This window comes from Lolium rigidum, chromosome 7, assembly GCF_022539505.1.
Source record: "Lolium rigidum isolate FL_2022 chromosome 7, APGP_CSIRO_Lrig_0.1, whole genome shotgun sequence".
NCBI classification, from domain to species: Eukaryota; Viridiplantae; Streptophyta; class Magnoliopsida; order Poales; family Poaceae; genus Lolium; species Lolium rigidum.
In genome coordinates, this window is record NC_061514.1 from 237803160 (window position 1) to 237827115 (window position 23956).

The window sequence follows — 23956 nt, forward strand, 5'->3', positions numbered from 1 at the left end:
AGGGCGACCCCTGCCGCCAACGCGACGTCTCCCTCCCGCACGGGTGACACTTGAACAGGGGGATGATCCCTGTTCCGCCACCTCCAACGGACCTGCAGTCCCTGCGCGAGGAGATGCGCCACCGGATCGACCGCCTGCCGCCGGCGATGCAGCAGCAGGAGGTGTACTGGCGGGAGGATTACTGGCGCATGTTCCTCGCATGTGAGCAGGAGGCGCACCGGGTTATCCGCGGCCGCCAGGATTTCATGCCCGGTGACAACGTCCCCGACAGCGAAGACGAGGTCTTATACGAGGACAGCGAGGACGACGATGAGGAGGTCGAGGAGGAGGACGACGACGAGATGGAGGACGCGCCTCTAGCCGCTGTCAAGCTGGAGGCGGTCCTCCCGGAGAACTACGACGAGGATGCGGCCACGGTTGCCGCCATGGCCGCGTCATTGGCCCACCAGGAGGCCAAATGGTCATGGCCAGGCTGGAGGACATCGTACAGCTCCACCACAGGCAGCGTGGGACGGCCAGGAGGTTCCACCTCCTCCGCCACCGACACCACCGCACTTTGCGCCTCCTCCGCACTACGTGTCGCCGCCTCTGCGGTACGCACAGTCAGCGGAGGTGCCTGCTTGGGCGCAACAGCTGTGGGCGCCCCTGCCCTTCGTCGACCTTGTCTCCGATGACGAAGAAGACGGCGGCGCGTGATTTTGGTTTAGGTTTTACTTTTAAAACTATGTAAATTATGTTTTCGCGCTTTTTTAAATTCGTGCCTTTCTATTTGTTTTTTGTGGCCAACTAGCCAGCTGTGCGCGGTGTCTGGGCCAATCGAACCGTGAAATGCATCCTTCCGTGGGTCGCCGATTTGGATCGGCTGGAGATGCCCTTTTCCCGTAAGGCTTCTACTCCAGGTGACCGAGATCACGCAGGGCCGGCCGGAGAGCTACGCTCGGTACAGGCAGGTGACCAGGTTGTGCGCCCTCGCGCTGCCCTTGGTGCCGGCTCTCGACGTCGACGACGATGCCATGTCCGCGATCTGGACGCTGCTCTTCCCGAAGCAGGATAAGAAGTCCCTCATGGCTCACCGCGCTTTTCGTCGAACACCTTGCGTGCATGTAGTCCCATGCTTTGAGTACGACTAGACGCACACACAATGACACAAGCGTCTCCTACCGCGTACTTCTCGGGTCCCAACGCGCGGGGCGCTAGGTCGTGACATGCGTCGGACGACGGGATACTGCCGTTGGCGATCAATGTCGTGGAGGAGCTCAGCGTCCCCGCGCTCGCCTTCCGCACAGCCAGCGCGTGCAGCTTCCTCGCATACATGTCCGTGCCCAACCTCGTGGAGCTTGGCGAGGTGCCCGTCTGGGCAGGAACCGACCTCGACGCGCCGGTCCAGTCCAATACCAGTATGTCTACGTATGAGCTAATGCAGTACATAACTAGGTAATTTACTTAAGCCCAAAGTTCTGTAGCACGAAATAAAGCCCAGCAGGAAACTGGAACAGGCCATCTACACGAGCCCATGTACTACTATCGATCGTGGACGCCTAGTCGTTCGCCATGGTCTATTCTCGCCAGTCGATCAGATCGATCGATCATCGATCTATCTCGCTACCAGTGTTTACCGGGACGCCTGCCGGCGGCGGCAAAGACGTGAACTTTGGATTTGAATGGCGGCTAGTCTAGGTAGCTGAGCAGCGGTGAATGCGGTGGCTGCCGCTTGCCGTACGTCCGCAGCACTGAATTAAGCAAGGTACGTATACGTTGTACTAATGGTAATCTGATGTAATTCGCCTTTTTGTTTTAGTTTAACTATTCTTTTAGTTGAAAAACAGAGAGAAAACACATGGATTTTCATGCATGAATCAGGCCTAGTGCTGAATTTTTTATCAAGTTGTTGGTGAAAGGTGAATTGGTGATAGTGGGCTATTGAACGTGTGGAAAGTAGGCAAAGTATGCCCGTTTACTTATCAATATAATAGTTTGGGATCAGTTTGTATAATGTTATTGGCTTAATGCCAAAGGTGTGCTAATAACTTGATATGCTATTTTCGTTTTACACTTAATCTTGCTATGTTAGACTATACGGACGACCCATATTTCTCCCTTTGCAAACACAGCACTACCAAATTAAGCTTTTAATAATGAGGTAATTATACCCTAGCATGTATTAAGGAGTCAAGTATCTGCAAAATCTTCATAAAATAAATGTCATTAACTATCCACGATGATAAGGTGCATGCGTACGTAAAAACTAGAAACTTTCCATGAGGGGAAGTGATGGAAAACAGATTTGCTTCGATCCGAAGATTGAATCTCCATGAAATTTTTTTCCTTGCTTCGATCCTTTCATCGTACTAGCAGCTAGCACGGACGCAGCATGCTTGAAAAATTCGGATTGGTCGCCGACGCAACATCGTAGTACTAACAACTATAGAGATAATCATCTCCTTCTTCTTCAGGGACTCCGGCTGGTGTGGCAAAAGGAGACCATGTTTCGCGAGATAGGGGTGGCCGTGGTCTCTGTCGTGTGCTTGCTCGCGGTCATGGCGGTTGTGGCGTGCTTCTTCATGGCGCGAGCGTTGTGGCGGTCGGGGTCGCGGGAGGCGGCGCTCCAGGGTGACCTCATGAGGCAGAAAGAAGCGCTCCAGCAGGCAGAGCGCAAGAGCATGAATAAGAGCAACGCATTCGCGTCCGCCAGCCACGACATCCGCTCCTCGCTCGCCGCCGTTGTTGGACTCATCGATGTCTCCCGGACGGAGGCACGGGCAAACCCCAACCTCACCTACTACCTCGACCAGATGGAGATTGGCACCAAGAAGCTCTTTGGTCAGTTCCATACATCCATATATCTCTCTACGTACCATGCATGCCATGTATACTTGTCACTTTTTTGGAAGATGTGATCCGTCCATGGTAATTTAGCTAATTAATGTAATCACATCACTACATATTTGCACGTCATATAAAGCGAGGTTGCACAAATAATGAGTTCATAATTTTTTTGTAAAGTGTGCAACAGTTCAGTTGTACCTTTCCAGTAGAAAAAATGTAGTCCATAGTTTCTACAGTGCGCAGTTCTGTTTTTTGACAAGTTAACATTCATTTAGTTTTCAAGAAAGAATATATATAATGTTTTGAGTAGTTCACAATTTCACATAGATGGTCGCATTCATGTTAGCCACACCATGTGTTTAGTCTTTGTCTATTAAAGAGCTAGGCTAATATTTTATCAAATGTACGATTCCTCTTGGTTGTGTATGTTTTCGGATGTAGGAGCACATTGTGGCTCCTCTTGGTTATGTGCGTACTCGGATGCGCAACAAGTTTCTTTGTTCAGCATATGTTGATTCAGCCTATATATGTAACGCGTGTGTTGCAGATATACTTAACACCATACTAGACATGGGCAAGGTGGAGTCCGGGAAGATGCAATTAGAGGAGGTGCAGTTCAGCGTGGCCGACGTCCTTGAAGAATCCATGGACATGGCGAACGTCGTCGGTATGTCTAGAGGCGTTGAGGTGGTTTGGGATCCCTGTGACTTCTCTGTCCTTCGATGCGATGCGGTCATCGGTGACTGCAAGCGCTTCAAACAGATCCTCGACAACCTTCTTGGAAATGCCATCAAGTTCACGCACGACGGCCACGTCGTGCTCCGCGCGTGGGCCAACCGCCCTATCGCAAGGACTTCCATGATCAGCACCCCATCTAGGTTCGCCCCATGCTGGCGTGGGAGCGTGTTCTGTCGGTGGCTGCTAGGAACGAGGGAAGAAGGTGCCGAGCAGAATGCTCACCGATCACTTCTTCAGAATGATCCTAACGCCATTGAGTTTTACTTTGAGGTAGTAGATACAGGTGTTGGGATCCCAAAGGAGAAAAGGGAATCTGTGTTTGAAAACTACGTTCAGGTAAAAGAAGGGCATGGTGGCACCGGCCTAGGCCTAGGCATTGTCCAATCCTTTGTAAGTGGCTTCCGTCCTTATATTATTTATTCATATTTAATGCTCTATTTTATTAAAAGGATTTTCATAGGAAATTAGGAAATTGGGAGGATTGTAATTCATAGAAAATTTGTTTGCGGCTTGACCATAGGACTTAATAACACTAGTAAGTGTGTTGCACGTTTGTCGAGTAATAGAAAAAAACATAAAGGTCAAACACAACATTTTGATGCAACACATCAACTTGATACATCTTCGTGCAAAATAATACAATGTATATCTTTATAGTTAAATCTTCTTGTTTGGATGTATGAAACAATTTGATTGCTACACTATCTTGTCAAAATGATTGGTGAACATACTTGCTTTGTGCAAGCTCTAAATGTCAATCTTCTCAGAAGTAATCCAAAATGCCACAAAAGATGTACACATAATCGATAGATGAATAGAACTGCAGACCTTGCATGGTCATAGAGGCAGATGAAAGGGAAGAAAGTCAGGCATCCGATTTAACTCTGTTGTGCTTAATCCTATCAACTGTGTGCATGCAAATGTATTATTAAAACTTACACAAACGTCTGAATATATTTGCCCTTTGAAGTCAAAGCATGAAAAATAAACTTGATCCGACAACAACAATTCATGTTTGCTGTGAGAATTCATCTGTATGATCAGAAATGATATGCTATTTTGCTAAAACACAAATCAGAAGAACTTCGAAAAATGATGGTCCTAAGATGTAGTTAGCTTGACACCATATGTAAGGACTAAGGTCCACAAGCTAATACCAGCTGTCTTCACTTCAATACTCGTCATAAATTTTGTAGTATATTGGCCAAAAGTTTGCATGCTATATCCTCACCTTGTGACCAATCTGTAGTATATTGCCTTGCTAGTCTCCTGCAAAAACAAATAAAAAACTCTAAAGAAAAGAACCTGCAAAACCCGCAAGTAAGCAATGAAGCACCAATTTTCAGTGGTGACAGCTAACTATCCTCACTAAAATTTCTTCCATGGATTTGGTTCAACAAGGTAGTATAACATAAAAGAGTACAACGAAAGTAAATCTCAACAAATTACAATGTGAAGACGTTACCAAATGATGAATAACATCTTATGATATGATATGATGTTAAGAAATACGAACATAACATTTTTGTAAACCAAAATTCTATAGCACAAATAGTAATAGAACAACCCAAAATCACTCATGTCAGATGGCATATAAGTATTGCAGAATGAAGTGTCATTGTTAGCAACATCAGATCCTCTAGAGAAAATTAACAATGAGTATATTATAGAGCAGATACTAATATATCGTTCGCCTCCATATTAGGAAAATAAACTGGCAATTATACATTACCTAGCTCTGAAATCTTCACTGCTCATCTGACAGCGTAATGAAATCGTAAGTTATTCATCCATATCAGGACATAAAAACGTGAGTAGAGATGAGACCATTAGCATGTATTAGAATATTAAGTCCAGAGACACATGAACCCCAATCCTGTATAGATCACATAGTAAGTTTGAATCCAATATAGCATCCCATGAGGGCTAAAACAAATACAAAATTCTAAGGGATAATGAACATGCCTGGAACATGATTTTTTTTTGCAGTACAATCTGCACTTCATTATATTCAGAAAAATATATTTCCATAACTTCTTTTAAATAAAAATTCTCCCTCGCCATTTTACATCAAATATATTGTCGGTTCTCTATTTCAAAATCTTTCACAAAAAGTAGTAAAAAACTGAAGAAGCTAGCGCAGTAGTGTCCGGATATTGCAATTTTTGAACTACTAAACAATCTAATAACATCTGTTTCCTTGATGAAAACCCAACTAACAACTGTCAAGAACTACAACCACTATTTCAAGCTACCACCATCCCGGCCACAGGATTCTCCCAAGATGTAAACATAGTTGCTAAAGTTCATTTTGATCATCCCCCTTTCACCCATGTCAAAACAGCCTAAGACGATTACTATGCAATAAAACATCATATAAATCAGAGGTTATGTTAATATGCACAAAGAAGAATGCCTTAAGTCGTTAACATCTAACAACAATTTTGACAGTGAATCATTTAACAAATCAGAGCTACCTACAATATAAACTTTTCTTTGCCAGCAGCTCTAAAATCTGCTATGTTTTACAATCATGATCTATGGTATGTTTCATTGGTTTCAAGCAAATTGTATCTGTAGTCTCAGTAGTCTGAACCTGTACAGACTGATTTGCAGAAATAAACAGAGATCTCAATTTGATGCCAAATGAACCTGAAAAGCTGTACAATATTTTTTTGCGAAAAATATTATGAAGATGAAAGGAACATGATACCTGACCTCATTGTTTGTGTGCTGAAATATGGCAAGAACTCATGTTATTTTCTTTCTTTATTCAATGTGGACAATAAAGATGCACAGAGTAACTGATATGAGCTGGTTGGAAGATCCATACTGCATAGACCCATGAACATGAATTTACCTTGTCCTTAAGTTTACTTATATGATCCAGGTTGAAATATCCCCATCCACTCTGTAGTCAAATAATACCCTCATATTTGCAAAACTTTACCATTAAAAAAAAAAAGAGAAACAACCTGTGAAGGAAAGATTCAATGAACCCCAAGGATCAAAGGTGCTCGCTTAGGCCTTTGTCTGTCTAATTGCTTCTTCTTTTGTAAACCTACAACCAAAAATAGGAGATCGATCAAAATAGTTGTTTTACTCACTTGACTACACGTGTTGTATGTGAAGGAGAAGGACATGTAGCTTGTTTGACATGGGTGCTATCTAGGTAGGTCCCATCCTTTTTTTCGGTAAATTCTTTTTTCATTTTCCCATCGGCCTAGAATTGCCTTTCCTTTTTTTCCTTCTCCTTTTTCTTTTCGTATCAATTTATAACTCATTCCCTGAATTTGTTAGTTGGCTTGGTCCAGACACTTCACTCCTGGTGCTAGAAACATGAATGCTCGCAAGGAGAAGAAATGACAGTGGAATTGTTCCACATTAAAAATGGCATTACCTTTGCCTAGAATCCGATACAACTCTTTGGATAGATTAGCCTTTTTCCTTCTTCTGTTAGCGATGACTCAAACAATGTGCATACATATCTTTGCTTCATCAGTTTATAAAGCATCTACTTGCAACTTCACATTTAAGCACTTAGCTTGAGCCCCTTTGAGCCTCTGAACCAGAAAAAATAAGTAACATAACTATGGCTAGGTAAGGTCAATACGCACCTGTGACAATGAGCCGCTTGACATCAGCCAACATCCGGCAGCCCTCGTCCGACCGGGCGACCAGCCATCCAACACCAGGTAGGGCAAGATGGTGCGTGCGGAAGACATGCACGCACTTCCCCTCCCCTCCTGGCTTCGCTTACGCCGCGCTCCGACGATTCCTCCAGCCATCATATCCGCGTCCATGTTCAACCTAAGGAGGGCATGCCACCGACAACGGTTCCGTCTCCGTGGTGGCTGGGTAGCAAACAAAGGATACGGCGCTCATCCACACCCGCATCTCTCGAAGGAGGGGCAGTGCGCTATAGGCGCAAGGAGAATGGTGGCACTGTTGATGCGCGGAGCGGCAAAAGAGGGGGAGGGGATCGGAGGTGGCGGCGTAGGGCTGGATACCTGGGAACTTAGATGGCATCGTCGACCTTGCGGCGGAAGGAGCTTGTGGATGGCGTCATCAGCCAGGAGGATGGCAACGGCACCGTCGAAGCGGATGCGAGCAGGCGGGTGCAGACATGGAGGTTGTGGCGTAGGGGCCACAAGGGCAAGCGCGGGGCGCGGCTTCGGAAGGGAAGGCAGCAGGCATGGAGGCGACGGTGCAGCTTCGGAAGGGCAGGCGGCATGCATGGGGGCGGCGACACATCTCTGCAAGGGCGAGATCATGTTGCATTGATTTTTCTTAGACCTAGTTTTTTCAGGGGATGTATTGGTGCGGACGGGGATAGTGGGCGTGACGGAGATGATGCCTTGCGGGGATAGAAGATCACGTAATTTTCACACAAGGGGCAGGGAGAACAAATGAATCTAGACTGTTGACGTAGTTAGATAGACGCCTCAGATCTTATTTTCCTACGCAGCTTCGTGCCTTTATAAGTAATAGAGATAAGGATTTTTTTCTAAGGATTCATTTGCACTATATTGATGATAAATTTTATATCCACTCAACCCTCTTGGAAATAATCCTTTGATTTTTTTAGAATACCCTTTGTTTTTTTCTGTGATGCAATCAAAGAAATAAAAATCCCATAGGATTCAAATGGGAATGAAATTGCAATATTGCGTTTTAGAGACCTGAAAATCCTTTGCTTTGTATGACCGGATGCATAAATTATAGACTAGTAAAATTTATACTCTTTTCCTTTTGCAACTTTAGTAAAAATAACGGTGTTTTTTTTTTTTTTTGCTTTGTGAATTAGGATGGCTACATATTGATCCAAAAGCTATTTTTTCACTAGGTTTAAAAACTAGAGACAACACTGTTGCTTTTGTTAATAACACAACTGCACAAGGTATTGTGTATTAGTGTACTTTTTGGTTTGCAGGCTGTGATGGTTTTTTACTTTGTATTTCTTACAATGTTGTTACTTATATGTTGTTCTTGTTTTGATAAGGTACGTTTGATGGGTGGCGAAATAAGCATCAAGGACAAAGAGCTAGGACAAGCGGGAACGTGCTTCGGATTCAACATCTTCCACAAGATCAGCGACGCTGAAGAGGACATCGAGCACGGGAGGGCGGCGCCGTCCCTGTTCAGGGAGCCTGGCTGCTTCAAGGGTGGGCAGTGCGTCCTCCTAGTCCACGGTGACGAGACCCAGCGGATCCTCCAGACATGGATGGAGAACGTCGGGATGAAGGTCTGGCCCGTCCCATGCGCCGAGCTCCTCGCCCCGATAATGGAGAAGGCACGCGCCGCCGTGGGCGCCTCGCCGTCCAGGCCAGCGTCGATCTCTTCGTCGCAGGGCGGCGGTGATGACTTGGATGGTGTAGCTGACCGGTGCTTCAGCTCCAAAGAGATGGTCACCCAGGTCCTGCGGAACAACAGCGGCAACCACGCAGGGCACCTCCACCCGTTCGGCCTGCTCGTCGTCGTCGACGTCTCCGGTGGGAGGCTCAACGAGATCCTCCAGGAGGCGCCCAGCCTCGCGAGGATCAAGCACCAAGTTCCGTGCAGGGTGGCGTGCATTACTGACCTCAACACGTCCTCCGAGGATTTGAGGAGGCTCAAGGAGGCGGCGAGCTGCGACATGGACCTTCGCAAGCCGATCCACGGCTCCCGGCTGCGCAAGCTCCTCCAGGTCATGAGAGAGCTCCAGGCCTCTCCGTTTCCGCAACAGCATTCACATCAGGTCGGGATCACCATCAATGAGCTGCTGGCAGCGGATCAGGCCACTGCCGCATCGTCTGAAATCACATCTGCGGTGGTAGTGCCCCAGGAGCCTCTGGAGGCCACTGCCGCGTCGTCTGAAACCACGACTGCGGCAGCAGTGCCCCAGGAGCCGCGCAAGCTTGAAGATGACAAGCCTCTGGAAGGGAAGCGCGTCCTACTGGTGGAAGACACAAGGGTGCTGCAGTTTATCCAGAAAAAAATGTTGAGTACTCTGGGTGCAACTGTTGTGGTAGCAGCGGATGGATCCGAGGCTGTGGCAATGTTCATCAATGCTCTTGAGATTGCAAGTGGTGGTGTTGCTTCAGAGGAATGGGTGGCCTTGCCCTATGACGTGATATTCATGGATTGCCAGGTACATTTGCCATTTGTCGATGCCAAGCAAGTCAATTCAATCTTTTGTTTCTTATGACAGTTTTGACACTGCTCAATCTTCTTTGTTTCCAGATGCCCGTGATGGACGGCTACGAAGCGACAAAGCGCATCCGTGAGGAAGAAAGCCGTTACGGGATCCGCACCCCAATCATCGCGCTGACTGCGCACTCGGAGGAGGAGGACCTGCAGAAGACCATCCAAGCAGGGATGGATCTCCACATGACTAAGCCAATACAGAAGGAGAAAGTTGTGGAGGGTATTCATCATGTGTGGAAGGAAGATTTAGATGATAATGCAACAAAGGATAAAACATTTCGACAAACGATCTAAATGTAGTACTCCCTCCATCCACAAGAGGATGTCTCAACTTTGTAAAAATATGCATGCATCTAGACATGTTTTAGTGTGTAGATATACATACAAATTTAGACAAAGTTGAGACATCCTTTTGTGGACGGACGGAGTAATATTGTTCCCATTGAGAAATGGGATGTGACAAGGTATGCTCAATCAAGGAAGTGTGAAGTATGAACTATGAGCAAAAATGTTGTTCAACTTCAGGTGCAGTACAAATAACTATGATAAGAGATTAATTTTTTGAGTTAAGACTGCTCCAAAGAGACCACACCTCGCTATCATAACAGTATTCAAGTGAGTTTGGTGAAATGTATTATTACAACAAGTTTAACCATGATATTAGATGAGCATAGTGAACAAAGAGCAACTCAAGTTCCATGATCAATTAGACTAGGCACCTTTGCATCCTACAAATCAGGAAAAGCACTCAAGATAAATTAGACTAGGGAAATTCAACTCTTGCATATTATGAATCAGGCAAAGCATTCAAGGTACCTTTGACTGGATCTCTTTTGTGCCAACTTGGACAACACTAGCAGCAGATTGGGCAGCAGATGCTGCAACTAGCGAAAGACATCCTAATCCCTGAAAAGGTAAAATGGTAAGAACATTCATGAGATAAAAACTGAAACTGAGAAAAGGTTGAATTCTGACACGACTGCATCTATGCACATGACTCAGGTATGACACCTCAAGCTTGGCACCAAACACAAAATATAAGCCTGGAGTAACCAATGGTAATCTCAGACGTACTTTGCTAATGGTAATTCGAAGGAGTTCTGCTGGGTTACAGCAATAGCCATATTAAGTCTACATGAGATGTGGTCAATTATAAGGATCAGGATCAAAAGATGATCCTCACACTTATGTCAACGAAGCTGATGTGGACGTCGAGCCCTCGGTGCTTGCCGGAGCACTCGAGGCACATGAAGACGCCGTAGGAGACGCTGGCACACTTGCTTAGCATGTGTTGGAAAGATGTGCGTCTGCGCCAGAAAAAGAGAGGGGTGGACGGAGAGGAGGTGAGGAAGGAAGGAGTAGCAGTGCTAGCACCGGCGGCAAGGCCCAACGGCGCATTTTGTTTGATGCTGGTTCTCTGTTTCTACCGATGCCCAGCGCTAGCTCATCTAGCAGAAGCCAAACCAGGGATGTCTCAGATGCAACACATGCAGTTTCTGCTAGCACTAGGCTTGGTAGAGTACCAGCAGACTACAGACAAACAAAGGTGATGTTTTTGACAGTTCGGTAAATTCAGTTGGGGAACACATTTTGGAATGTATGTCATACTCAAGTTTGTATGATCTAGATTTTTTGCATTTGGAATAAATTATCATTTTCTCTCTGGTTGGCACCCGACTGTGCTAGCTGGAACCTCTATTTAGGTTATCTTGATTTCCATCTGCTGTATGCGTGTATTGAACGATCTTTGTTAAGAGCTTATTAACAAGTAGTTTCAGTACCGCACCTCGAGTTGTTTGTTTAACTGCCTCTGCACCTTAATTTGCATCTGCAGGGCTTCACATCGGTCTTGAGAGAGCTGGTGATCTTCTTGACATGCCCAATTTATCAGTCCAAATCGTGGACACAGAGAGATTGATCGTCAGCCAAACAGACGAGCAGTACAGAGTACAGACAGAGGAGAGGGCACACACCAGGCGGACGAAGGGCCCAAAGGGGAGGAGCAGCCCGGAGAAGCAGTCTTGGGGTTCAGCTCGTTCCATCTTCCTCGTCTGCATCACCATGGCTGCAACCACCATCATAGCTGGTGGTCTGCGGGGCAACATCCCGGGCAGGGAGCAGGGGACGCCATCACCGCGGCTTCTCCCTTCCTCACATCCTCTCCTTCCACCCCTCTCTCTCCCTGGCGCGGACGTACATCTGCTCGATGAGGGGCGAACGCGGGAGGAGCTCCAACCTCTCTGATTCCTCTCCCGTCGGGGACGAATCGGGGAGGAGCTTCAATCTCTTTGAATCGGGACGGCGGCGCCGGATGCAACCTCTCTCCCAGTCGCGAGGAGCTTTTCCTGGAACGTGGCGCAATGGCGGCGCAGCCGGATGTACCGGCGGTGAGGGAGAGAGTGGATGTGGATGGAGGAGAGAGTGGACTTCTTTCGCGCGTGACAGTTAACTGTAATCGCAGTACGTGGCACAAAACCACTGTCCATGTCAGCCAAAACAGCCCTGACGGCTTGAGGAGTTAATTTGGCTGGTTTTCCATACTAGGGGGTCATATGTACCAGTCTTTACTATTATATTTCAGTTGGTCGTACGTCATACAACGTATTTGGTGAAGGAGATCGGGAACATCCTGACCATCCAATTACTTTCAACATCTCCACCTCAACATTCACCGTCGGATCAAAAGAAAAAAAAATCATTACCTTCCTTTCTTTACTACCCTGCTCTCTAATTGCCAGATCAAAACAAATCTTGCTTTCCTATTCCGTTACTACCCTACCTATCGAATCATTATAGGCTTCCTTCTTTTCCTATCACAAAAACACTCACGAACGCGTCGGTTCTTCTCCCCCAAACGTCGCCGCACCTCCGACACCTGTTGCCGTCGACGCCGACCATTGCCCATGCACCATCGAGGACGACCGTAGCCACACCGACGACGGACCTTCTACGGCTGCACCGGCGCGGACCTTCGCCATCGCACCAGTGAGGTCATTGTCGCCGCCCGTCACCAGCGCAGATGTCGCCGAATCTTTGACTGTCGCCCATCTCCACCTCTCCAAAATCGATTAGTCTGCTACAAAACTTCGCAGTGATGGATCTCGGTGCTCTCCAGGAGAAACACCGTGTAGATCGGCTACAAGATGTGAGCCATATGTGTTTGCTTAGATGGTAAATACAGCGAGAGTGGACTAATAGAACACGGCGGTATATGAACCTGGACTAAGTCAGCATCTCATTGGTCCAGAGATTGAATGTGGGGTCCACTGCTGCAGTGTGATGTACGTATGCAGTAAAAAAAATACATGTGTGGTCCTCCCTCATCCCTCCTATCGCATTCTCTCCCCTGCCATCCATCCCCTCCCCTACCTCTCCCCGCGTCGCCGCCTAGGACCTGACCGCCGCCGATCCTTACCGTGTGGCCGACTGTGCCGCGCGCAGCCGCATGCGCCTGCTGCTGCAGTTCCGGCGAGGTCGCGGCCCTGGTGCGGGAGCTGCAGCACGACCTCGGCATCCTCCCCGTCGCCGAGCTCGGGGCACCTCGACGCCGTCCGTCCCCGACGCCACATCGACGCCGCCTTGTCCCCGACGCCGGACCTGTCCCGAGCTCGCCCGGACCTCGACGCCACCTCGACGACGCCGAGCTCGGGCCACCTCGACGCCGCCCGTCCCCGACGCCACGTCGACAACGCCCTGTCCCCGACGCAGGCCCCGTCTCGAGCTCGCCCGGACCTCGACGACGCCCTGTCCCTGTCGCCGGCTCCATCCCGAGCTCGCTCGGGACGCCACCTCAACGACGCCCCGTCACCGACGCCGCCTCGACGCCGCCCCTGTCGCCGATGCCGGCCCCGTGTGGTGACCCGGCATACCACTGCATGGTGTAGTATGCAAGTCTGATATAACACCAATGAAACACCGTTCCACTAGTATTATATCGCTCAGAGTGGTACAACAGAAACATATGCGGGTCCAAGGCATGTCTATAGAATTACAACATCGACTCTGTTACATAAGATCATTACAGCCTCCTACTTTACAATGAGGTAAAACTGCAGATAACTCCAGAAGAACGACTCGTAAACTAATCCTATCACGAACTCTATTTGTAGAGTATTTGACTAGCTAAAAAGGCTAAGAATAGATTCTAGCTAAATAGGAGCTAGGTTTAGGAAGCTAGTTCCCTTCTATGTCCAACTAGGTTTTCTCCTTGTTGGATGAGGTATCTGACTCTTCTGACAAGGTCCTGTCTCGTGAAGTAGTTGTTAACTTCCCGGCCTTCGAGTTGTACTGTAGATCCTCCTTCGAGGCCTCCATATCTAAGCAGGGGATTTAAGAGTGGGATGAGTACGAGCGTACTCAACAAGTTCATTATAGGAAAGAGGTGTTTAATGCACTAACTACAGCATTAGACCAGAAAGTCTAATACCAATGCAGGTTTTCATAATCATTTCTTCAAGAGGTTGCTTTTATTCAGAAGAGCTATGTCCGTCAGCCTTCACCGGTTTACTAGAACTTCATGGAGCTCCTTTTCGGCCGCGTTCGCAGTTCCATATCCCGGAACAGGGAGTGACAGGTCACGGTTCTTTACACTCTGCAGAGGTGTGTTGCTTTACCCATAAGAGATCTTAACCTTGGTGCCAACCGGGTGATCTTTGATACGTCTCCGACGTATCGATAATTTCTTATGTTCTATGCCATATTATTGATGATACCTACATGTTTTATGCACACTTTATGTCATATTCGTGCATTTTCTGGAACTAACCTATTAACAAGATGCCGAAGTGCCGGTTCCTGTTTTCTGCTGTTTTTGGTTTCGAAATCCTAGTAACGAAATATTCTCGGAATTGGACGAAACAAAGACCCAGGGGCCTATTTTTCCACGGAGCTTCCAGAAGACCGAAGAACATACAAAGTGGGGCCACGAGGTGGCGACACCACAAGGCGGCGCGGCCTGGGGGGGCCGCGCCGCCCTATGGTGTGGCCCCCTCGTCGGGCCCCGACTCTGCCCTTCCGCCTACTTAAAGCCTCCGTCGCGAAACCCACGATGCGAAAAACCACGATACGGAAAACCTTACTGAGACGCCGCCGCCGCCGATCCCATCTCGGGGGATTCTGGAGATCTCCTCCGGCACCCTGCCGGAGAGGGTATTCATCTCCCGGGGGACTCTACACCGCCATGGTCGCCTCCGGAGTGATGAGTGAGTAGTTCACCCCTAGACTATGGGTCCATAGCAGTAGCTAGATGGTTGTCTTCTCCTCATTGTGCTTCATTGTTGGATCTTGTGAGCTGCCTAACATGATCAAGATCATCTATCCGTAATACTCTATGTTGTGTTTGTCGGGATCCGATGGATAGAGAATACCATGTCATGTTAATTATCAAGTTATTACATATGTGTTGTTTATGATCTTGCATGCTCTCCGTTACTAGTAGAGGCTCTGGCCAAGTTTTTACTCTTAACTCCAAGAGGGAGTATTTATGCTCGATAGTGGGTTCATGCTCGCATTGACACTCGGGACGAGTGACAGAAAGTTCTAAGGTTGTGTTGTGATGTTGCCACTAGGGATAAAACATTGGCGCTATGTCCGAGGATGTAGTTGTTGATTACATTACGCACCATACTTAATGCAATTGTCCGTTGCTTTGCAACTTAATACTGGAGGGGGTTCGGATGATAACCTGAAGGTGGACTTTTTAGGCATAGATGCAGTTGGATGGCGGTCTATGTACTTTGTCGTAATGCCCAATTAAATCTCACTATACTTATCATGTCATGTATGTGAATTGTTATGCCCTCTCTATTTGTCAATTGCCCGACTGTAATTTGTTCACCCAACATGCTTTTATCTTATGGGAGAGACACCTCTAGTGAACTGTGGACCCGGTCCATTCTTTAATACTTGAAGTACAAATCTGTCTGCAATACTTGTTTTTACTATTTTCTCTGCAAACAATCATCTTCCACACAATACGGTTAATCCTTTGTTACAGCAAGCCGGTGAGATTGACAACCTCACCGTTTCGTTGGGGCAAAGTACTTTGGTTGTGTTGTGCAGGTTCCACGTTGGCGCCGGAATCTCTGGTGTTGCGCCGCACTACATCCCGCCGCCATCAACCTTCAATGTGCTTCTTGGCTCCTCCTGGTTCGATAAACCTTGGTTTCTTTCTGAGGGAAAACTTGCTGCTGTGCGCATCATACCTTCCTCTTGGGGTTGCCCAACGAACGTGTGAAATACACGCCATCAAGCATATTTTCTGGCGCCGTTGTCGGGGAGATCAAGACACGCCGCAAGGGGAGTCTCCACTTCCCAATCTCTTTACTTTGTTTTTGTCTTGCTTTATTTTATTTACTACTTTGTTTGCTGCATTATATCAAAACACAAAAAAATTAGTTGCTAGCTTTACTTTATTTACTGTCTTGTTTGCTATATCAAAAACACAAAAAAATTAGTTTACTTGCATTTACTTTATCTAGTTTGCTTAATTTACTACTGCTAAAATGGCCAACCCTGAAAATACTAAGTTGTGTGACTTCACTAGCACAAATAATAATGATTTCCTATGCACACCTATTGCTCCACCTGCTACTACAGCGGAATTCTTTGAAATTAAACCTCGCTTTACTTAATCTTGTTATGCGAGAGCAATTTTCTGGTGTTAGTTATGATGATGCTGCTGCCCATCTTAATAATTTTGTTGAACTATGTGAAATGCAAAAGTATAAAGATGTAGATGGTGAAATTATAAAATTAAAATTGTTTCCTTTCTCATTAAGAGGAAGAGCTAAAGATTGGTTGCTATCTCTCGTCTAAGAATAGTATTGATTCCTGGACTAAATGCAAGGATGCTTTTATTGGTAGATATTATCCCCCTGCTAAAATTATATCTTTGAGGAGTAGCATAATGAATTTTAAACAATTGTATAATGAACATGTTGCTCAAGCTTGGGAAAGAATGAAATCTCTAGTTAAAAATTGCCCAACCCATGGACTGACTACTTGGATGATCATCCAAACCTTCTATGCAGGACTAAATTTTTCTTCGCGGAATTTATTGGATTCAGCTGCTGGAGGTACCTTTATGTCCATCACTCTTGGTTAAGCAACAAAGCTTCTTGATAATATGATGGTTAATTACTCCGAATGGCACACGGAAAGAGCTCCACAAGGTAAGAAGGTAAATTTCGTTGAAGAATCCTCTTCCTTGAATGATAAGGTTGATGCTATTATGTCTATGCTTGCAAATGATAGGACTAATGTTGATCCTAATAATGTTCCATTAGCTTCATTGGTTGCCCAAGAAGAACATGTTGATGTAAACTTCATTAAAAATAATAATTTCAACAACAATGCTTATCGGAACAATTCTAGTAATAACTATAGGCCATATCCTTATAATAATGGTAACGGTTATGCTAATTCTTATGGGAATTCTTACAACAATAATAGGAATACACCCCCTGGACTTGAAGCCATGCTTAAAGAATTTATTAGTACACAAACTGCCTTTAACAAATCTGTTGAGGAAAAGCTCAATAAAATTGATATTCTTGTTTCTAGAGTTGATAGTCTTGCCGCTGATGTTGATCTTTTGAAATCGAAAGTTATGCCTAATAGGGATATTGAAAATAAAATTGTTACTACAGCAAATGCCATCCAAGTTAGAATTAATGAGAATATAAGATTAATGGCTGAACTGCGTGCTAGGTGGGATAGAGAAGAAAATGAAAAACTAGCTAAAAAGGAAAATGTAGCTAAAGTTTGGACTATTACCACCACTAGCAATGCTAATGATTCATATGTTGCTGCACCTCCTACTATCAATGGTAAAATAATTGGTGTTGGCAATGCTTCTACTCCTAGTGCAAAGCGCGCAAAATTACCTGAAACTGCTAAAACCGCTGAAGCCGCTTGTGATAAAGCTCGCTGAAATTTTTTCCAACCTTGGGGATGATAATCCCATTGCTTTAGATTGTAATGATTTAGATTTTGATGATTGCCACATCTCTGAAGTTATAAAGTTCTTACAAAAACTTGCTAAAAGTCCCAATGCTAGTGCTATAAATTTGGCTTTCACAAAACATATTACAAATGCTCTCATAAAAGCTAGAGAAGAGAAACTAAAACTTGAAACTTCTATTCCTAGAAAGCTAGAGGATGGTTGGGAGCCCATCATTAAAATGAGAGTCAAAGATTTTGATTGTAATGCTTTATGTGATCTTGGTGCAAGTATTTGCTGTATGCCTAAAAAAGTCTATGATATGCTTGACTTGCCACCATTGAAGAATTGTTATCTGGATGTTAACCTCGGCTGATAATGCTAAAAAGAAACCTTTGGGGAAAGTTGATAATGTTCATATTATGGTTAACAATAACCTTGTCCCCGTTGATTTTGTTGTCTTGGATATTGAATGCAATGCATCTTGCCCCATTATATTGGGAAGACCTTTTCTTCGAGCCGTTGGTGCCACTATTGATATGAAGGAAGGTAATATTAAATATCAATTTCCTCTCAAGAAAGGTATGGAACACTTCCCTAGAAAGAGAATGAAGGTACCTTATGATTCTATTATTAGAACAAATTATGATGTTGATGCTTCATCTCTCGATGTTACTTGAGTTACACTTTACGCGCCTAGGCTGAAAGGCGTTAAAGAAAAGCGCTTATGGGAGACAACCCATGTTTTTACTACAGTATTTTTGTTTTATATTTGTGTCATGGAAGTTGTTTACTACTGTAGCAACCTCTCCTTATCTTAGTTTTATGTTTTGTTGTGCCAAGTAAAGTCTTTGATAGAAAAGTAAGTACTAGATTTGGATTACTTGCGCGGTTCCAGATTTCTTTCTTTGTCACGAATCTGGGTCTATCTCCCTGTAGGTAGCTCAGAAAATTAAGCCAATTTACGAGCATGATCCTCAGATATGTACGCAACTTTCATTCAATTTGAGCATTTTCGTTTGAGCAAGTCCGGTGCCCTAATAAAATCCATCTTTACGGACTGTTCTGTTTTGACAGATTCTGTCTTTTATTTCGCATTGCCTCTTCTGCTATGTTGGATGAATTTCTTTGATCCACTAAAGGCCAGTAGCTTTATGCAATGTCCAGAAGTGTTAAGAATGATTGTGTCACCTCTGAACATGTGAATTTTTATTATGCACTAACCCTCTAATGAGTTGTTTCGAGTTTGGTGTGGAGGAAGTTTTCAAGGATCAAGAGAGGAGTATGATGCAATATGATCAAGGAGAGTGAAAGCTCTAAGCTTGGGGATGCCCCGGTGGTTCACCCCTGCATATTCTAAGAAGACTCAAGCGTCTAAGCTTGGGGATACCCAAGGCATCCCCTTCTTCATCGACAACATTATCGGGTTCCTCCCACTGAAACTATATTTTTATTCCGTCACATCTTATGTACTTTGCTTGGAGCGTCGGTTTGTTTTTGTTTTTGTTTTGTTTGAATAAAATGGATCCTAGCATTCACTTTATGGGAGAGAGACACGCTCCGCTGTAGCATATGGACAAATATGTCCTTAGGCTCTACTCATAGTATTCATGGCGAAGTTTCTTCTTCGTTAAATTGTTATATGGTTGGAATTGGAAAATGCAACATGTAGTAACTCTAAAATGTCTTGGATAATTTGATACTTGGCAATTGTTTTGCTCATGTTTAAGCTCTTGCATCATATACTTTGCACCCATTAATGAAGAAATACTTAGAGCTTGCTAATTTGGTTTGCATATTTGGTTTCTCTAGAGTCTAGATAACATCTAGTATTGAGTTTTGAACAACAAGGAAGACGGTATGGAGTCTTATAACGTTTACCATATGTCTTTTATGTGAGTTTTGCTGTATCGTTCATCCTTGTGTTTGTTTCAAATAACCTTGCTAGCCTAAACCTTGTATCGAGAGGGAATACTTCTCATGCATCCAAAATCCTTGAGCCAACCACTATGCCATTTGTGTCCACCATACCTACCTACTACATGGTATTTATCCGCCATTCCAAAGTAAATTGCTTGAGTGCTACCTTTAAAATTCCATCATTCACCTTTGCAATATATAGCTCATGGGACAAATAGCTTAAAAACTATTGTGGTATTGAATATGTACTTATGCACTTTATCTCTTATTAAGTTGCTTGTTGTGCGATAACCATGGTTCTGGGGACGCCATCAACTATTCTTTGTTGAATATCATGTGAGTTGCTATGCATGTCCGTCTTGTACGAAGCAAGAGAGATCTACCACCTTCATGGTTGGAGCATGCATATTGTTAGAGAAGAACTTTGGGCCGCTAACTAAAGCCATGACTCATGGTGGAAGTTTCAGTTTGGACATATATCCTCAATCTCATATGAGAATAATAATTGTTGCCACATGCTTATGCATTAAAGAGGAGTCCATTATCTGTTGTCCATGTTGTCCCGGTATGGATGTCTAAGTTGAGAATAATCAAAAGCGAGAAATCCAAAATGCGAGCTTTCTCCTTAGACCTTTGTATAGGCGACATGGAGGTACCCCATTGTGACACTTGGTCAAAACATGTGCATTGCAAAGATCCGGTAGTCCAAGTTAATTAGGACAAGGTGCGGGCACTATTAGTATAATATGCATGAGACTTGCAACTTGTAAGATATAATGTACATAACTCATATGCTTTATTACTACCGTTGACAAAATTGTTTCATGTTTTCAAAATAAAAGCTCTAGCACAAATATAGCAATCGATGCTTTCCTCTTTGAAGGACCATTCTCTTTACTTTTATGTTGAGTCAGTTCACCTATCTCTCTCCACCTCAAGAAGCAAACACTTGTGTGAACTGTGCATTGATTCCTACATACTTGCATATTGTACTTGTTATATTACTCTATGTTGACAATTATCCATGAGATATACATGTTATAAGTTGAAAGCAACCGCTGAAACTTAATCTTCCTTTGCGTTGCTTCAATGCCTTTACTTTGATTTATTTCTTTATGAGTTAACTCTTATGCAAGACTTATTAATACTTGTCTTGAAGTACTATTCATGAAAAGTCTTTGCTTTATTATTCACTTGTTTACTCATGTCATTACCATTGTTTTGATCGCTGCATCCACTACATATATTTACAAATAGTATGATCAAGGTTATGATGGCATATCACTTCAGAAATTATCTTTGTTATCGTTTTACTCGCTCGGGACGAGCGAGAACTAAGCTTGGGGATGCTTGATACGTCTCCGACGTATCGATAATTTCTTATGTTCTATGCCATATTATTGATGATACCTACATGTTTTATGCACACTTTATGTCATATTCGTGCATTTTCCGGAACTAACCTATTAACAAGATGCCGAAGTGCCGGTTCTCGTTTTCTGCTGTTTTTGGTTTCGAAATCCTAGTAACGAAATATTCTCGGAATTGGACGAAACAAAGACCCGGGGGCCTATTTTTCCACGGAGCTTCCGGAAGACCGAAGAACATACGAAGTGGGGCCACGAGGTGGCGACACCACAAGGCGGCGCGGCACCGGGGGCCCGCGCCGCCCTATGGTGTGGCCCCCTCTTCGGGCCCCCGACTCGCCCTTCCGCCTACTTAAAGCCTCCGTCGCGAAACCCACGATGCGAAAAACCACGATACGGAAAACCTTACCGAGACGCCGCCGCCGCCGATCCCATCTCGGGGGATTCTGGAGATCTCCTCCGGCACCCCGCCGGAGAGGGGATTCATCTCCCGGGAGGACTCTACACCGCCATGGTCGCCTCCGGAGTGATGAGTGAGTAGTTCACCCCTAGACTATGGGTCCATAGCGGTAGCTAGATGGTTGTCTTCTCCTCATTGTGCTTCATTGTTGGATCTTGTGAGCTGCCTAACATGATCAAGATCATCTATCCGTAATACTCTATGTTGTGTTTGTCGGGATCCGATGGATAGAGAATACCATGTCATGTTAATTATCAAGTTATTACATATGTGTTGTTTATGATCTTGCATGCTCTCCGTTACTAGTAGAGGCTCCGGCCAAGTTTTTACTCTTAACTCCAAGAGTGAGTATTTATGCTTGATAGTGGGTTCATGCCCGCATTGACACACGGGACGAGTGACGAAAAGTTCTAAGGTTGTGTTGTGCTTGTTGCCACTAGGGATAAAACATTGGCGCTATGTCCGAGGATGTAGTTGTTGATTACATTACGCACCATACTTAATGCAATTGTCCGTTGCTTTGCAACTTAATATCGGAGGGGTTCGGATGATAACCTCGAAGGTGGACTTTTTAGGCATAGATGCGGTTGGATGGCGGTCTATGTACTTTGTCGTAATGCCCAATTAAATCTCACTATACTTATCATGTCATGTATGTGCATTGTTATGCCCTCTCTATTTGTCAATTGCCCGATCGTAATTTGTTCACCCAACATGCTTTTATCTTATGGGAGAGACACCTCTAGTGAACTGTGGACCCCGGTCCATTCTTTAATACTGAAATACAAATCTGCTGCAATACTTGTTTTTACTATTTTCTCTCGCAAACAATCATCTTCCACACAATACGGTTAATCCTTTGTTACGGCAAGCCGGTGAGATTGACAACCTCACTGTTTCGTTGGGGCAAAGTACTTTGGTTGTGTTGTGCGGGTTCGACGTTGGTGCCGGAATCTCCGGTGTTGCGCCGCACTACATCCCGCCGCCATCAACCTTCAACGTGCTTCTTGGCTCCTCCTGGTTCGATAAACCTTGGTTTCTTTCTGAGGGAAAACTTGCTGCTGTGCGCATCATACCTTCCTCTTGGGGTTGCCCAACGAACGTGTGAAATACACGCCATCAATCTTCCCGTCCACACTTCCTATGGTGTGAGGCCCGGTATAAGGTCTAGCCAATCATGTTCCTCTGCTACCTCGAACACCCACCCGTTGTTGCATACCCCGACCCTGGATCCTCGCCGGTCCCATTATTCCCACTCACGGGTGGACCCCGACCACAACAACAGTTTGGGACTCGTTAACCAAACTCCTTCGCCGGTAGCTGCAACCCATCATAGACCACAATACCGTGGGGACTTAAGGCTTCCCCAGCCAACTGCTTGCACTTCGAGCGACAAGTGTCTACGGACTATGCCGTGGGGACTTAAGGCTTCCCCAGCCAATCGCTTGCCCTGACAGATACAAGTGTCTACGGTAAAGCGCATCCGTTGATGAATGAGAGGTGGAAACACTTTTGACTACTCCGTCCCACTCCGGATCTTATGGTTAACACGGGTATTACGGCACAAGAATCACTGGCGACATTTGTTGTTTAATCCTAGATGGATATAAACCCGTGCAATGGAACCTCCACCATATCAACACAATCCATGGTTCCATTGCCCACCACATAGTCATATTCATAGTTATGAAAGTAGTGGTTTTGATTTTTATGCAATAGTGATAACCATAATACTTTGCAAGTAATTTGATAGAAATACTCAAATGACATGAGCAAGTGATGAACTTGCCTTTCTTGGTCTGTAAGATTATGCGGACAAGGTCTTCGATGCGTAATAACTCCAAATTCTGAAATAGCATCATCGTCCGGTAAGGACGATGTTTAAAAGATTGGCAAGGATGCAATAATGCATAAGTATGAGATGCAATCGCTCTAAGCGTGACCTAACCCCGATGATTTAGGATTAGTGCGTTGTAATGATTAGTTTAGGGTGTGTTGCACTTTTAGAGTGATTCACAAACAAGGTTCTTATTAGGATTGAATACTTGGTATCATAAACATGTGCTGGAATATATCATAATAATATCATTAATAGCACACAACAATAACATTTGGTATAATCCTAACATGTAATGAATAGTGGTTGGTTTAAACACTATATGGCATGGTTAATTATTAATTATCATATACTTCAAAAGAATAACTTTTGAAGAACATGTTCTTTGATAAAGAACAGGTATGATAATTAGGGTTGTGGAGTTCTATGGTTTTCTATGGTTCTAATTGGTTCTGGAGTAAGTAGTAGATGGATCACAACCTAGTTGGATTCGTCAACACCTAGGGCTTGTAAGGTTAAGATAAGTCTAGGCATCCTAAGCAATTCATTAAACATGGTTGTTGTCAAGGTTGGTTTATCTTGCTAATGATAGCTGGCTAGGGTTTATAGGTCCTTATAAGCAGGGTTGATGATGATTCCTTATTTTCTTCAAAAGAATAACTTTTGAAGAACATACTTCT

At 44.8% G+C, this 23956-nt stretch overlaps 1 protein-coding gene and 1 long non-coding RNA gene across 2 annotated transcripts; one reads left to right on the top strand and one right to left on the bottom strand.

The window, feature by feature from the left end:
• The first annotated feature begins 1312 nt into the window (after positions 1 to 1312).
• On the top strand, positions 1313 to 10044 carry LOC124672569 (probable histidine kinase 2). The gene is made up of 5 exons (XM_047208777.1): positions 1313 to 1381; positions 2454 to 2820; positions 3374 to 3954; positions 8567 to 9694; positions 9787 to 10044. The coding sequence occupies exons 1-5, from the start codon at positions 1313 to 1315 to the stop codon at positions 10042 to 10044; spliced, it is 2403 nt and encodes an 800-aa protein (XP_047064733.1).
• On the bottom strand, positions 4493 to 7698 carry LOC124673789. Its single transcript, XR_006992818.1, has 2 exons — positions 6965 to 7698; positions 4493 to 6625 (listed from the first exon to the last, which is right to left on the bottom strand). It is a non-coding gene; the product is annotated as an uncharacterized LOC124673789 (long non-coding RNA).
• Positions 10045 to 23956: the final 13912 nt, after the last annotated feature.

What these genes read in the sequence shown, in the direction of transcription:
- LOC124672569 (XM_047208777.1), top strand. Translation starts at nt 1,313, where the DNA reads ATGTCCGTGCCCAACCTCGTGGAGCTTGGCGAGGTGCCCGTCTGGGCA. An exon ending in TAGGCATTGTCCAATCCTTT is followed by an intron (nt 3,955 to 8,566) that starts GTAAGTGGCTTC and finishes TGTTTTGATAAG; the next exon opens with GTACGTTTGATGGGTGGCGA. An exon ending in TGATATTCATGGATTGCCAG is followed by an intron (nt 9,695 to 9,786) that starts GTACATTTGCCA and finishes CTTTGTTTCCAG; the next exon opens with ATGCCCGTGATGGACGGCTA.